The sequence below is a fragment of the Pongo abelii genome, chromosome 10, assembly GCF_028885655.2.
Source record: "Pongo abelii isolate AG06213 chromosome 10, NHGRI_mPonAbe1-v2.0_pri, whole genome shotgun sequence".
Taxonomy (NCBI): domain Eukaryota; kingdom Metazoa; phylum Chordata; class Mammalia; order Primates; family Hominidae; genus Pongo; species Pongo abelii.
In genome coordinates, this window is record NC_071995.2 from 26,354,036 (window position 1) to 26,370,699 (window position 16,664).

General features: G+C 36.9%; 2 protein-coding genes across 8 annotated transcripts in view; one reads left to right on the forward strand and one right to left on the reverse strand.

The window, feature by feature from the left end:
• Positions 1-11,354, forward strand: part of IRAG2 (inositol 1,4,5-triphosphate receptor associated 2) — a 104,733-nt gene extending 93,379 nt beyond the window's left edge. The window contains exons 33-39 of the mRNA XM_054526964.1: positions 3,782-3,929; positions 4,787-4,830; positions 6,435-6,497; positions 6,604-6,653; positions 6,955-7,056; positions 9,954-10,061; positions 10,836-11,354. Of these exons, the coding sequence (XP_054382939.1) occupies positions 3,782-3,929; positions 4,787-4,830; positions 6,435-6,497; positions 6,604-6,653; positions 6,955-7,056; positions 9,954-10,061; positions 10,836-11,079 (759 nt within the window). The 3' untranslated portion in view covers positions 11,080-11,354. The remainder of the gene's footprint in view (positions 1-3,781; positions 3,930-4,786; positions 4,831-6,434; positions 6,498-6,603; positions 6,654-6,954; positions 7,057-9,953; positions 10,062-10,835) is intronic.
• Positions 11,355-11,438: 84 nt separating this feature from the next.
• The window catches only part of DNAI7 (dynein axonemal intermediate chain 7), a 93,974-nt gene continuing 88,748 nt past the window's right edge, over positions 11,439-16,664 (reverse strand). For 6 of the 7 annotated variants that reach the window (XM_054526304.2, XM_024256076.3, XM_054526303.2 and 3 more), the window contains 3 exons: positions 14,803-14,970; positions 13,152-13,265; positions 11,439-11,841 (listed from right to left, as the gene is read on the reverse strand). In XM_054526304.2, coding sequence (XP_054382279.1) covers positions 11,566-11,841; positions 13,152-13,265; positions 14,803-14,970 — 558 coding nt within the window. In that variant the 3' untranslated portion in view covers positions 11,439-11,565. 7 annotated transcript variants of the gene reach the window in all.

A 16,664-nucleotide genomic window follows, 5' to 3' on the forward strand; every position in this document is an offset into this window, starting at 1 on the left:
ATATACTCACATATCACCATTCTATGGTATTCTACTGGTTGAGTAGATATAAATTATTTAACCAATTCCTTGTATTCAATCATTTCAGGACGTTTTTGGTATTTTTCTGTTATAAACAATGCTCCAGTAAATATCCTTGTATATGCATCTGTGTGTATTTGTCCTTAGAGAAGTAGAATTCCAAAATTTTTTTGTGGGCAAACCTGGGGAGATATGAATTTTTTAAATCTATACCTAAGCAGACTTGTTAAAATATATTTTCTTAAGGAGAAATTGTGGTAGTAATTTTAGTCTGATCATTTGTTATACATTTTCACACCTTAGTTCCTTTTTAACCCCTCACTAGAGAATACTGTTATTCTTTGTTTCATTTTTACTAAAGTTATATATGCACATAGTTTTTTAAAAGGTCAGTCAGCTCTATAAGCCTTACTAATTTCCCATGATCCAGAGAAACAACTTTCAACTCTTTTGTCTTATTTGTTTTGTATTTGCATTCACATTTTTCAATAACATGCTCATGCTGCCATTTAGTGATTTATTTTCAGTTTTAGGTATTATCTGTTGCTCTTCCACTATGAAGATAAATATTTAGTTCTTTTATCAATCTCTGGCCCATCACACCTTTTCACTGTCAAGCTACTGTTGGCCACCCTGCTTTCCTGGCCAAGCTTATACTCCACAGTTCAACATAGTTTTCACTACCTTGCATGTGCCCTCATCACTTACCCCTTTCTTGCTTTGTCTTACTCATTTGGCGAATCTACAAGTAAATCTGCTTCTCCACCTCTCATGCCTGCATAGCTGGAAAATGTCACATTCCCATGCTGACCTGTTTCTCCTTGAATTCATGATCACAAACCTCAAGCGGGTCCTTAGGGCTTCCCCTCAATCACCCTCCTTCTCTTTTAAATATCAATTTTCCACCCTTTCCTTTCTCCTCAAACCACTGTCATGTCTTTCCCCATACTCTCTCTCAAACACAGGTAATGACTGCTTCCAACCTCACTGAGGAAACTGAGACAATCAAAGGAAACTGCCACAAAGCCTCCTGGCATGTGAATCCTTACACACTCCCCTGCTCTTGTTCCTAAAGATGTGTTGTCTCTAACCCTATCCAAGGCCAGCCTTCCCCGTTGTAGATGGGAGCCTTCCCCACTAATTTATTCAGAGTCATGGGACCAAATTCTCCTGACTTTTCTCCATTTACATTTTCTCCACTCTACTGAACCATTTCTATCAGCACACAAATAATATGTTGTTTCCTAGATGGGAATAATAACACAAAACAAACACAAAATAACTTTTTATCCTTTCTTTTCTGGCTACCACCCTGTTTCTCTGCTCCCATTTACAGCAAACCTCGACAGAATGGTACTCACTGTGTTCAGTCTCCCTCCTCCTACGTTCTCTCAAACCCACTCTGTATCAGCCTTTTGCTTCCACAAAGCAGATTTTTCCAAGGTCACTAGTGACCTCCACATTACCAAATTCAGTTTCTCAGTCCTCATCTGGCATGGCTGATGTCTTCCTCTTCCTGGAAATGCTTTCCTCACTTAGCTTCCAGGCACCACGTCCTCTGGCTTTTCTCTACATCACAGGCTGCTCCTTCCAGGCTTCCTGCAGTGCTACCCCTTCTCCTGGACCTCTGAATATTGAAAAGCCCCGGGACTCCACTCGTGCACATCTGATCTCCATGTGCACGCAATCCCCCTGTGATCCCGTACAGTCACCTGGGGACTCTCAAATTCATATGTTTAGCCTAACCCACTCCCCTGAGCTCCAGACCAGAGTATGCTACTGCTGACTCAACAATTCCACTTGGATGTTTGATAAACTCAAACCTAACATTCAAAACTGACTGTTCATGGTCCCCCCGCCAAACCTACCCCATGCATAAGCTCCTTATTTCACTCAAGGGCAGCTCTGTCCTTTTAGTTGCTCAGGCCAAAATGGGGGCAGAGGGAGCTGGGGTAATTCTCAACACCTTTCTCTCTCACTTCACATTAAATCCTACAGAAAATCCTATTGACTGAATTGTCAGAATATATTCAGAATTCAACCATTTATTTCCCTTTCTACTGTTACCATCTTGATCTAAGCCTCCATTCTATTTTGCCCAGATTAATGCAATAGGTTCCTATATGGTCTCCCTGCTTCCATCCAATTCCAATCCCTCCTCCCAACATAGTCTGTTCTTAATAAAGGAGCCAGAGTAATCCTTTTAAAATTAGACTGTGTTACTTTTTGGTTCAACATCCTAAAGCTCCTCACTTTACTTGGGGTAAAACCCAATGTCTTACTGTGGTTTGAAAGGATGTGGTTTGAAAGGCGCAGTGACTCACGCCGGTAATTCTAGCACCTTGGGAGGCCAAGATGGGCAGATCACGAGGTCAGGAGTTTGAGACCAGCCTGGCCAACATGGTAAAACCCTGTCCCTACTAAAAATACAAAAATTAGCCAGGTGTGGTGGCACGCGCCTATAATCCCAGCTCCTCGGGAGACTGAGGCAGGAGACTCACTTGAACCCGGGAGGCAGAGGTTGCAATGAGCCGAGATCGTGCCATTGCACTCCAGCCTGGGCAACAAGAGTGAGACTCCGTCTGAAAAAAAAAAAAAAAGGGCAAAAGACTTCAATAGACATTTCTTCAAAGAAGATATACAAATGGTCAATAAGCAGGTAAAAAGATATTTAACATCCTTAAATGTATTAGGGAAGTACAAATCAAAACCACAATGAGATACCACTTCACACCCACTAGGATGGCTATGGTGAAAGAAGAAAGGAAGTAAGGAAGTTGGAAAGGAAGGAAGGAAGGAGGGAGGGAGGAAGCAAAGAAGGAATAGTGTTGGTGAGGATGTGGGGAGATTGCAAACACTGTACGTTGCTGGGAGATGTGAAATGGTCCAGCCACTGTGGACAACAGTTTGGTGGATCCTTAAAAGTTAAACATAGAATTACCATATGACTCAGCAATTTCATTCCTAGATGTGTACCCAAAAGAATTGAAAACAGGCACTCAGATACTTGTACAAAAATATTCATAGGACTATGAACATTTCAAATGTTTCACTGCGGTACTCCTAATGTCATTAGTTATAGGACTTTTATCTTAGAATATTAGAATCCCCAGAGAAAAACCTTCCAACTGCCTACCTTGAGGGTGTAACTCTGGCTGCCAGTGTTTGGAAGCTGGAAGGAGGAATAAGGCTGGATCTCAATATTCAATATGCATATAAATTTTTGCTTAAATCTGTTGTTTTCAGCATGATAGATCCATCATCAACTATCTGTTCTTTCCCAATCCACAGAACCTCAAGTTAACTCTCTCTAGATATCCAACTGTATATAGTCTTTCACCAAAATAGTGGAGGGAAAATTGCTCTTCTGGCCAGAGTAAGGAAGGGGTCTCTGGACCTAATCGTTTTTTTTTTTTTTTTTTTTACACAGACTTTCAACCATTTCTTCTGTTCACATACCCACCTTCAACCTTACTGAGGTGCAATGTAGGTTGCTTCTAGGCTTTTCTTACTGCCTTTTTTAGGGTTCAGCTTTTCCAGGTCTTAGTCATTTGCCACTAGTCCTTCTATCCAGCTTTCAAAGTCTTGTTGTCATATTCTCTTCTGTTTGCCCCTGTAGATGCATGTCTTTTTTTTAAAAAAACATTTATTGCCATTTTAGTGAGATTTAGGAATGGAGTGAAGGTAAATGTGTTTAATCACCACCTTTTAATTGAGAGTAGTATTTTCAGTGTAAATGTGCTCATTTTTCTCTTGCTAGGAAAGCCGGGTCAGTAAAGCAGTTGAAGTGATGATTCAGCATGTAGAAAACTTGAAGAGGATGTATGCCAAAGAGCATGCTGAATTAGAAGAACTGAAACAGGTTCTTCTGCAGAATGAAAGGTCTTTCAATCCTCTTGAAGATGACGGTAATAAAAGTTTATGATAGTAGTATTAGTTGTGTTTTTCTACATTCTCCTCTTTTTTGCTAAGTCTTATTATTACTTTAGTATAATAAAACTCTTAGGTTAAGTTTATATTAGAAAAATAATTCATTCCTGTTATTTATTCCTGTCAGAAAACAGGTTGGGACACATGAAGGATTCTTTAGTAATGACACCAAAAATTTATTAACTCAATTTAGATTACTGAGATGACAGAATATATTTAATCCAACTCATGAAGTTGACCTTACTGTTCCCCTATTTAGGATACATTAGAATTTCTCCACATGTAAAAAGTAAGGAGAAATAATTTAAATGGGCGCTGCCATCAGCAATGGTTTTGATTCCTCACGGAAGGAATGACCCTGGCACAGTAAGCTGATTGATGAACTGGAAAATAGAGAAACATATGAGGCCACGGGGAATAACATGGTTTCTATAAATCTTACAATAGTTTTATTTAAAATAAACAATATGAACTTTTCTGAGCAGAATTCTTATTTCAAGAATCTGTTTCCTGTTCTAGAACAGTAACCGTATTTGATACTCTTCTGAACTGTACTTTTGGATTCCTTTCTCCAGCAGACACACATGTAGTGCCTACCCTGTGCTAGCTAGGCATTATGGACATCACAGTGACACAGAGGACTGTATTCCATTGGTTAAGATGGTAATTGTTATGAAGCATGAAATGAATGATAAACAGATATTTATATTGCTCGGTAGTCTCTAAAGTCTTAATATTTTCTGAATTTTGCTTTACCTTTAAAGAATTAAGACGTTGCTTTAACATAAATGGCATGTGTAATAGCTAAAATGTGTCAATGTGTTTTTCCTTTCAGATGACTGCCAAATTAAAAAACGTTCAGCTTCTCTAAACTCCAAGGTAATTACTAATTCACTTAACAAATGTCTAGCAAATACTTATAAGATGGCTTTAAAATGTTATTTGAAGTTTCAGGCCTTTACATGTAAATAACAAAATAGTGATTTTAATTCATATAGACGTATTTGTTTATCTAAGTATACTTTTATACTCTCTGCTATATTTTTGTATCAATTAAGTGTGCCTGGCAGCATGAAGAAAGCCAGTACAACAATGGTTTCTCTCTGTTGTGTAAAACTGAAGATGGAAGTGGGTAACCCGACAGTGGCACAGCAGCTTCACAAGATCCTGAGGGATCAGCCTACTTTCGTGCTGCCTCACTACCCTCAGCCCTTGGCCTCTGCCTCAGGGTCTAAGATGGCTACTTTAGATCCAGGCACCAAGCCCTCATCATTACATCATCTCATTCCAAGAAAAACAAAGAAGCAATGACAAGTGTTCCCTCTCCCTGTAAAGACACCCCCTAGAAGTCCAAAATAACATTTCTCTTTCCATTCTTTGTTACTAATGAGACTGGAAAATACAGTGTGTATTTGGGAGGCTGTATGCCTAGCTAAAAATCAGGAGGCTTATTACTAACTAAGAAGGAAGAATGTGATACTGAAGGTCAACTGGCAGGTTTTGCCACAGTGTAAAAATCAGGATTTCATAGATATACAGAATTTTTGAATAAGTGACTTTAAAATCATTCCATACAAACCCCTCTTTTTCAGATGAGGGAAGAGAAACACAGAAGTTAAGTGATCAGTTATGATCATGTATTGGTAGGAGCATGATTAGAAACCAAGTTTCTTGGGCTGCAGTTTCATATTCTTGATGCTCAACTAACCTATGAAATTAAATTAGGGATGATAGTTTAAGAAAACGATTCTCATGGAACCCCCTTAAATTAGTTTATTTATTACATATTTAAAAAATTTATCCTGATGTACTTATTTAAACCTTAAGAACCACATAATACTATATAATGCTTTTCTGTACAAATCTCAAGAAACACTTTCATTCATTAAAACATCATGACAATCCTTAAATGTGTTAAATGGAAAAAAATGAAACCATGAACAAAAAAGCTATACAATGTAGGTGCATATTTATCTCCTCCTGAGTTGGGAGAAATCTTTCTAAGCGTAGAAGCAATGGTAGCAAAAGAGAAGAATAGATTTGGCTGGATTAACAATAAAAAATTTCTGCCAGAAATACGAAAATTCAATTTAGACAAAATTCAATATAAACAAAATTAATATAGACAAAGGTGGTAAACATAAACAGGTGGTTCTCAGAGAAGATAAATACATGATTATTTAACATAAAAAAGCAATGTTCAACATTTCTAGAAGACAAATAATTACAAACCTAAACAAGAAATCTTATATTTGTTACATTGACATAAATTATAATAATCCAACATTGAGTTAGGTGGAATATAAATTGGTAAAATATTTCTGGAAGACAATTTGGCCACAAGAGGACCCTTTAAGATATGTCTGTTTAACTCAGCTGTGGTCAAGTGCACAGATATGCATGTACAAGGATATTTATTGGTGTTGCATATAATGATAAATTATTGAGAGTTTTCTAAATGTACATTTTCTTCCTTCTGGTAGCCATCTTCTCTTCGAAGAGTGACTATCGCCTCTTTACCCAGAAATATTGGAAATGCAGGAATGGTAAGACAATTCCTAAGTGTTCTTAGTCAAAGGCAAGTTAATTTTCATATGACAGAAAATATAAACGTATATTTTATCATTTCTTTTAACATTCGAACTTCTAAAGGTGGCTGGGATGGAAAATAATGATCGATTCAGTAGGAGGTCAAGCAGTTGGTAAGTGTAATTTTATGGTTCCTCTTTGGGAACCTTACTATTTTATACTTGGGCTAACCTAAATGAGTGCTCAAATTAAGTGATATAGTAATGTTTGATTTGTACAAAGTGTAAACAGAATAATTATATAAATTGGTATCTAATTATGAAGTTTTTTATCATGAAGTAGGAGATCTGTGAATGTACCAAGAAAAAATAATTAGGACATATAATTTTGTATTGATTTAAGCAGTAGGAAATAAATTGATAATGGCTACAGATGTATTTGATTTGACAAGTGGCTATAATCATCTTTATTTAGGCGTATTTTGGGGTCAAAGCAGAGTGAACACCGTCCCTCATTACCTCGATTTATTAGCACCTATTCCTGGGCAGATGCTGAAGAAGAAAAATGTGAACTAAAGTAGGTGAAGCTCAGTGTGTTTATTAACCTGACATGAACTGGGGCATAAACAATGGGAATCACTTTTATTCCATGGAGATGAAATAATGCTGTATCATTAAAAAGATAATTCATTGTAAAACACTTTTATAATCTGTAAGGCACAATATAAATGTTATTTGTGAACATGAATACATTCATTCTCATAGCTCTCAGAACGGCATGGTTTGAGGTCTTAAGTTAGAAAAGACCCTGGAATTTGCCATATTTGTGAAGATAATGTTTTTCCTGTCCAGGTGTCTGTCTACAATGGGGAAAGGTCAATAAAGAGTCACAGCAGTAAAATGTCCATCTATTTATATATTTTTAAAAACACGAGATATATAACGTACATATTATATAACATGGGCACATATGTAACATATATGTACATCTATCTTCCATTTATGTAAGTGAAGAGTAGAGGAAACATGAAATTCTGAATTGCTATCTCTGTATCTAGTAAACTAAACAAATATACTTCTATAGTGAAAGGTAGAGGGCAAGAAGGAGGGATATGCAGAAATGCTACCTCTGAGTCCTTGGGTGACATTAGAAAAAGTGCCTAACCTTACTTGGTCTCAGTTTTCTTTTTTTTTTTTTTTTTTTGAGACGGAGTCTTGCTCTGTCGCCCAGGCTGGAGTGCAGTGGCGCGATGTCAGCTCACTGCAACCTCCACCTCCTGGGTTCACGCCATTCTCCTGCCTCAGCCTCCTGAGTAGCTGGGACTACAGGCGCCTGCCACCATGCCCGGCTAATTTTTTATATTTTTAGTAGAGACGGGTTTCACTGTGTTAGCCAGGATGGTCTCGATCTCCTGACCTTGTGATCTGCCCGCCTCGGCCCCACAAAGTGCTGGGATTACAGGCTTGAGCCACCGTGCCCGGCCTTCAGTTTTCATATCTGTTAAAGTGAGGGATCTTAAGGAGATGATTTTATGTTTATTTTATACATTCTCGTGAGTGCCTACCATGTGATGGACTCTCTGCTCAATTCTAAGGAATATAAAGATGAGCACGACATGGTGCAACCCTCAAATAATCTGTTTTGGTTTTTTTTTTTTTTTTTAAGTCCTGGGAGCCTACTGCATGTGTTACAAATTCTTTTCAGATTTAGAGTTAACATAATGAATTTGAGCTGGTTCGAAAAAAAAAAATCAGTTCAAGAGTCTCCTTCAAAAGATTATCTAGTTTTTGCTTTTATGTTAGTATGGATGGTATGATTTCTACTGAGAAGTCTTTGTAAACAAGACTGAAACCTTGAGAATCTTATAGAAATGCAATGCAATTTATTCTGGCTTTTGGGTCTTGTTTTCTTTAAAAACTAAAGTCTATCATATTTATTTCCCATAGATGTTTGAATGACAAAAAAGTCTTTGAGACACATTTCCCTTTGGCAATTCTGAGGGTATTATGAGCTTGAGATTTCAAAATTCAAATCCAACTAGGAACTCATCAGCAAATAATAGTGGAACAATTATGTTTTGCTTAGGTGGAGGAACACCTCTTTAAATAATATGATTTGATTTAAAATGAAGTCAATCAATTGCTATTTCCCAGTTCACTGAATACTAATTTATTTTAACTAACCTTTTATTTTAACTAGTTTTATATTGAGAATATTTTCAAAAACACTTTTTAAATTATTAAGATTTTCAGAGAAAAAAAATAAACTCTGATGTTACTCCAAGTTAGCAGTGATTGGAAATCATACAGAGAAAGGAATAAAATCAATAATGATGAGAAAAGATTTTTACTAATGTTAAATAAAATTTAAAAGGAAGAAATATGGTGCCCACATGTTTTATATATACACATACACACATGCACACACACGCAGGTATATGTACACATCCATATACAAAATATATATACAACATAGACATACATATTTTTATATATAAAAAAAATTATGGAATATGTGTGTATATATGTATACATATTATAAACTTTGTATAAGTATATATTAATATGCGTATATATTATATGTAAATATGTGTATATATAGTATATATTTATATATGCTGCACTCCAGCCTAGGCAACAGAGTCAGACTGTCTCTTAAAACTATATATAATATATACATGTATTTATATATATGCACACATATAAAAATATAAATATGTGTACATATATAATATAAAAATATGTGTATTATTAAATATGTATTATATATACATAATATATACATAATATATAAATATGTGTATATAATCTATAAATATGTGTATATATAATGTATATATTTTTAAGAGACAGAGTCTGACTCTGTTGCCTAGGCTGGAGTACAGTAGTGCAACCATAGCTCACTACAGCCTCTAACTCCAGGGCTCAAGCAATCCCTGGAGTCCTGAGATCCTTGGGAGGAGTCCCCTTCCTTGGCCTCCCAAAGTGCTGAGATTAAAGTGTTTAATAAAGTATGGTTAAACATGCACACACATACATATATATATATATATATATATATGGTTTTGGAAACAATCTGCCTCCCACCTTTTGTAACTATTAGGATTAAAGAAATGCATATATATGCAGAGAAAGAAATCATAGTAATAACATTGGTTAATGATGAGACTAACTTCTGAAAGTTCTTTTTAAATTTTCCCTTTTTGTATATACTTGGCTAATATTCTAACTAACTTTCTACACATTTATTATTTTTCTAAATAGAAGAACTTATTTTTTAATTAAATTTCTATAAAAGGTTTAAATTATAAATCTGGTGATTTGATTTTTAGAGTTAGATATTTATCGAGTTTCCCTAAAACAGAACAAATATTTGTGAGCCTCTTGAGTTACAGTAAGATTTAGCAATATTTTATGAATAATTATAGCATATTATCCTTAGTTTCAAATATTAAAAACAACATTTATTTACAGAACTAAAGATGACTCAGAGCCACCTGGAGAAGAACTAGTAGAAAGGACAAGGAAGCCAAGTCTTTCTGAAAAGAAAAATAATCCATCAAAGTGGGATGTCTCTTCAGTGTAAGTTATCTACTTGATACATCCTACCATTTTAGTGGAATGGGAGAGGGTGAGGCAGGGCTGACAGTATTAATCCTAATCGAATTACTAAAAGACATGCCAAATTGTTGTATTTAAGATGAATAAGAAACTTTGTATGTCAGGTTATCCTTGAACCTATGTTACCTATTTTGAGAGACAGACTACATTCACATAACTTTTACTGTAATATATTGTTATAAATTATTCTATTTTATGTTAGTTATTGTTCACCTTTTACTGTGCCTAATTTATAAATTCAATTTTGTTACAGGCATGTATCCACAGGAAAAAAACAGTATATACTGGGTTTAGTACTATTTTTGGCTTCAGGCATCCACTGGAGGTCTTGGAGCATATCCCACAAGAATAAAGCGGGACTACTGTACACACACATAAGTACATACCCAGACATCCACTCTACCCAGCAAATAACATTTTTGTTTCCACTGTAGGAATATGTTGCCTTACCTTACTGAAAGAATGAGATACTTGTATGTACTTATTAGAAGATACTGCCTACATCACGTAATTTTCAGATTCTCATCGTAGCACATCATTTCTTTAATCCTAATAGGTACAAAGGGTGGGAGGCAGATTGTTTCCAAAACCAAAATGATAAATCATAATATGTAGATTAAAAGGCACTTTTGGGGGTATGGAGGGCAGATCACCTGATTGGTGGTGTTAGCAAAAGGAATGTTTCTAATGACAAATTACTGAATACCAAAAATTCTATTTGTGTTTTCCTTATAGTTATGACACAATAGCTTCCTGGGCAACAAATCTCAAGTCCTCCATCAGAAAGGCTAATAAGGCCCTCTGGCTCTCTATTGCATTCATTGTACTGTTTGCAGCTTTGATGAGCTTCCTCACAGGCCGATTATTCCAGAAGTCTGTAGATGCCGCTCCCACACAGGAAGAGGACTCATGGACGTCTCTAGAACATATTTTGTGGCCATTTACCAGACTCCGACACAATGGGCCACCACCAGTGTGACAGCAGGACATCCTAATATATGGATCTTGATTTTTAAGTTTCAGTATCGGAACTTCGTAAATTAGTAACTTTTAGCTGGTAAAGTATAGTATGAAACCAGAGGTTCTCAGAATGACTGTAAGATAGCTTACATTTCCTCTTTTTGCCTTTATCTCCCCAACTAAAATACAATGGGGAAGAAGTCTGCCTATGATCTTTGAAGGAGCTTTTTAAGGAAGAAATATTATATATTGTTTGTTAAAGTTTATTGAAATAAAGAATCATTTAAATCTTCATAGAGTGAAAGCTGAAATTCTTAACAGGCCAAGTATTCAAAGGAAAAAAAAATACTGTGTTTAAAATAAAACTTGAGTAGAAAATGCTGATTAGAAAATTTTAATAGTTGATTTGAAATGTATTCATTCACTCATTACATTCTGTTGCAGAAATACCTGTCTTTCACCATGCTTGGTTCTTCATACTTACAATACAGTTTGTAAGTGGAGGTTAGGAGTAGCTGAGCAATCTGGTAGACAGCAGCATGTGGCACACAGAGTTGACAAACTGACAGTTGGAACTCCTGACTTTCTCCATTGCTTCTTCAGAAGCAAAATCCTTCACCATGTGATATAAAGTAGAATGAAACTCAGTTTCTTCTTTAAGCGCTTCAGAAAATGCCTCACTCTCTTCCTTGATCTTCAGTCTTTGTGCTCTGTCACCACTAAACATTAAAAGGGCCCAATTAGGATTCTCAGTACATTCTTCAGTAAGGTGTTCCCTCACCTAAAAAAAAAAAAAGGAAATTCAAGCAAGTTGTTAATAATTCCTCTTCTATTCAGTATTTTGGTAGCAGATTATTATTTGAAGGGCTCAATTTATCCCCCAAAATTGCAAAGGTTAAAAGAAACAGTCTATGTGTTCCATTACTGGGTTTTGAAAAACCATCACACTGTTTATATTTTGGTGATTATGGAGCTTATCCACATGTATTAATTCATGCAACAAATATTTATTGAGTGCCTATCATGTGTGAGGTACTGTTCTAAGTGCTGGGGATATAACAGAGAAAGAAAACACAGAAGAAATATAGACATACAACATATATAAATAACAACTGCAGCAACAAAGCCCTGCCCTCAAGGAGCTTATATTTGAGTGGGGGAAACACACAATAAACAAGAGAAATAAATACGGTGGCTTGTTTAGGCCAAAATATTCATCAGCTTTTAGACTTTGATATGGTTACTACCACCTGATAACAAGAAGGCATCAGGAAGTTAAGTTGGAGGACTAACCCTCTCAGAGGAGAGGGCCTGTAAGTCACAGATATATTAATGTTAAAAGCCTCCATTTGTTCTCTTTTTTAAGAGATGGGGGTCTCACTCTGTTGTTCAGGCTCGGGTGCAGTGGTGTGATCATAGCTCACTTCAGCCTCAAATTCCTGGGCTCAAGCGATCCTTCCACCTCAGCCTCCCAAGTGGCTGGGATTACAGGTGTGAGCCACTGCACCCGGCAAGGCTTCCATTTGTTCTTGAGTCAATTTGTAAAGAGATACAAGGACTCTGGCCTGGCTTGAAGTCAAGAGCTTGGACAACAAAGGCATAAACTTTATATAATTTGGATTTATATTTTTGACAAAAAATTTGAATTTTTTTTTTTTTTGAGATGGAATTTTGCTCTTGTTGCCCAGGCTGGAGTGCAATGGCATGATTTTGGCTCACTACAACCTCCACCTCTCAGGTTCAAGCGATTCTCCTGCCTCAGCTTCCTGAGTAGCTGGGATTACAGGCATGCGCCACCACACTTGGCTAATTTTGTATTTTTGGTAGAAATGGGGTTTCACCATATTGGTCAGGCTGGTCTCGAACTCCTGACCTCAGGTGATCCGCCCGCCTCGGCCTCTCATAGTGCTGGGATTACAGGCGTGAGCCACCGTGCTTGGCCAAAAATTTGAAATTTTAAAATTCCGTATTGAATGTTAATTTTTTTAACTTTTCTAAGAGGGGAAGCCATGGTCTACATTCATTTAGTCTTTGAGTACTTTATCTTCTTTTGGAGGACAAAGTAGTTTTATGGGTTTCTACATATCATACCTTAAATACAACTTTTGTAGAATTACACAGTAGGTTCCACTTGCTCCAACCAAATGCAAAAGCAGAACTTAGTAGGGCCATCTGTCGATAAGCTTTCACTTCTACCAAAGGAACCTGTCAATATAAAAACAAATAGAATTGATCTTTGAGCCTCCCAACAAGTCTTCCTCCATCTTTGGCCTCCTTCAGTCTATTCTCAACACAGACGGATCCACTTAAAATTGCAAGTCAGAGTACATGACTCCTCTCTCAATACTGGGCAATGGCTTCCCTTTCTCTGAGAATAGAGTCCAAAGTCAACAAACGACTTGCACGGCCCTCTGACATCCCTACTCCCGACTCCACATATACCCCATTACCTGCCGACCTCTTTTTGTTCTCCCTTTGCTCTCTCAGTTCCAGGCCCCGTGGTTTCCATGGTGTTCCTCCAGTCCTCCAGCACACCAGGACACTCCCTCGGGGCTCTTGCTCCAGTTTACCAGGAAGCTGCTTCCCCAGATGTGCACATGACTAAAGTCCCCACCTTTGAGTTTCGCTCAAGTGTTATCTCTCATTGAGCTGCCCTCCCTGACACCCTATTTAATATGGGTGTCATATGGCCCCAGCCTCACTATTCCTGATCTACCTTTTCTTTTTTTCCATAGCACTTTTCACCTTTTTAACATACTAATCATTTATTTTTTAAATGTTTTCCTTCGACTGTGAAAGAAAACAAAGGTAAGGACCTTTGTTTCATTCACTGATATATCCTAATCATCTAAAATAGTGCCTAGCACACAGTGTTCAGAAAAAAATATTTCCTGGAGTAGAATATTCTGAAAGCATGAACAGAACACTACATTCAACATTGTAGAGTAACAGGCAATTTGAGTTACTAAAACCAAGGGTTTTTTTCCTATGCATATATGTACATACACTTATTTCTAAATATTATATAAATATCTACTTATATTGCCATTTTCTGATATATTCATAAATATTCTTGAGTATAGAACTCTTCTGCCTGCAAATTCACTTTTCATGATTAGAAGTTACTTTGTGTCTTCATATATCACAAATGTTTACTAAGCATCTACTATATTCTAGGACTATGCTAGATGCTAGAAGAATCAACATTCATTAAGAAATGACCCCCATCCTCAAGAAGCTCACAGTTTAACCTGGAAGGATCTTACTGAACTAAAAGCCTTATGACAAACATGAAACAGTACACAGACGTGGAGGCTTTGCCAAGAAACTAAAGGAACTAGGTTTTGTACATTGGTGGTCCTTGTATTTTTAATTCTGCCTAACTTAACATGTTTGGGAAAGTGCAGTTATTTACTCTTTTAAGAAATCTTATATAATATCTAGTAATGCAAAAAGAAAGTACATAAAATGAGAATTGCTTAAACTACCTTTGCACTAAACTGATCATCTATGGATATGCTCCATTTGTCAATATGAAGATCGTACTACAGGCTTACTTTCTTAGGGAAAATTATTAAACTTGAGAGAACCCTGGATTTCTGGTCTTTTCACTTATTTCTTTATAATACTGTATAAAGGAATATATAAAACACAGTGTATATAATATTAAATTATATAACATTTAATAATTGCTAACATTTTAAATGCCCACCACATTAAATTTGGAAAGATTCATTCTTGCCTTATTGTTTATAACAACATAAAAATGAGAGTGTCTAGTAGGAAAGATATTCAGTCCAGCTTCTTTCAAAGCAATAATGAAAGGAATAGGAGTCATCCAGGTTCCTTCCAAAATAGAGATGTGTTTCTTGTCTTTTAGTTTGATCGAAGATAACATGCAGAGGTTTTCCTAGTTTAAATAAGAAAAAAGAAGCTTTTATGTAAGTTAAATCATTACTTCAGTATCACTCCAAGTATAGCCTTTAGATGCTTTATACATTTTTAAAAGTCATCTATCACTCTATATGAGAAAGAATGCAGGGCAAGTATATCTTAAGCCTCATCTGAATGCTCTGACACAAAGTCCCCATGTTACGTTAAGCAGTTTACTAACTCTTTTTGGGCTTCATCAGAACAATCAAAGAATGGACTATAGCATCTCCCAAGCCTCCTATAAGTTATAATATAAGAATATGCATACGTTCACATTGAATTAAAATAGTTATTAGATAACAATTATGATTGTACTTTTAGGGATCGTTCTTTTCACACCCATAAAAGTTAACATAATGAGGCAATATTATTATCCAGCTTTAGTCTCGCGCAAAGTGACAGTTTGAAGGTGTATAGAATTCATATCTGGTTTTTTTTTCGTGAGATGGAGTCTCCCTCTGTCGCCCAGGCTGGAGTGCAGTGGCGTGATCTTGGCTCACTGCAAGCTCTGCTTCCCAGGTTTACACCATTCTCCTGCTTCAGCCTCCCTAGTAGCTGGGACTACAGGCGCCCGCCACCACACCCGGCTAATTTTTTGTATTTTTAGTAGAGACAGGGTTTCACCATGTTAGCCAGGATGGTCTCGATCTCCTGACCTTGTGATCTGCCCGCCTCGGCCTCCTAAAGTGCTGGGATTACAGGCGTGAGCCACCGCACCTAGCCTACACATCTGTTTTTTTTTTAATGTTAATAATATATTTCATTTAACTCAATATATCTAAAATATTTCAATATGTAATCAGTATAGAAATTATTGAGAGTTTACATTCTTTTCTTCATACCAAGAACTCAAAATTTGTGTTTATTTTACAGTTAGAGCATGTGCTAATTTGGACTAGTCACATGCAGTAGCTACATATGGCTGGTAGCTACTGCCTTAGACAGCACAGATCTACTAACCTGAAAACGCACACTGAACAGTCTTGGGTGTTTCAATCGTCATATTAATAAGTGAACTTTGTGAAGATGCTTGTATTTTTCCATGAGTCTAGAGGAAGAATCTCTGCACAAGGGTCGTCAGGGCTGCTGGAATGGTGCAGGGAAGCCTGAAAAGAGGCTCCAGCAATACAATCTCCTTATACAATCTCAGAAAGGTCACGTAACCTCCCAACCTCTATGGGCCTTAGTTTCTCTCTATATACAACAGGACGGTAGACCAGAAGCATTTTAAGGGCACTTGCGCACTAATAATTCTACGGCACTCCATCTCCCATCTCATCTAGTTTTTTGTTGTTGCTGTTGTTGTTGTTGCTGTTGTTTTTGAGATGGAGTCTTGCTCTGTCGCCCAGACTGGAGTGCAGTGGCACAATCTTGGCTCACTGCAACCTCCGCCTCCTGAGTTCAAGCAATTCTTCTGCCTCAGCCTCCCGAGTAGCTGAGACTACAGGCGCGTGCCACCATGCCTGGCTAATTTTTGTATTATTAGTTGAGATGGGGTTTCACCATATTGGCCAGGCTGGTCTCAAACTCCTGACCTCACGATCCACCCACTTCAGCCTCCCACAGTGCTAGGATTACAGGCGTGAGCCACTGCGCCCAGCCCTCATCTAGTTTTAAAAGCAAAGTTTAATAATATTCTAGGCTTTCTGTACTCATAATGAATTCCAGGCT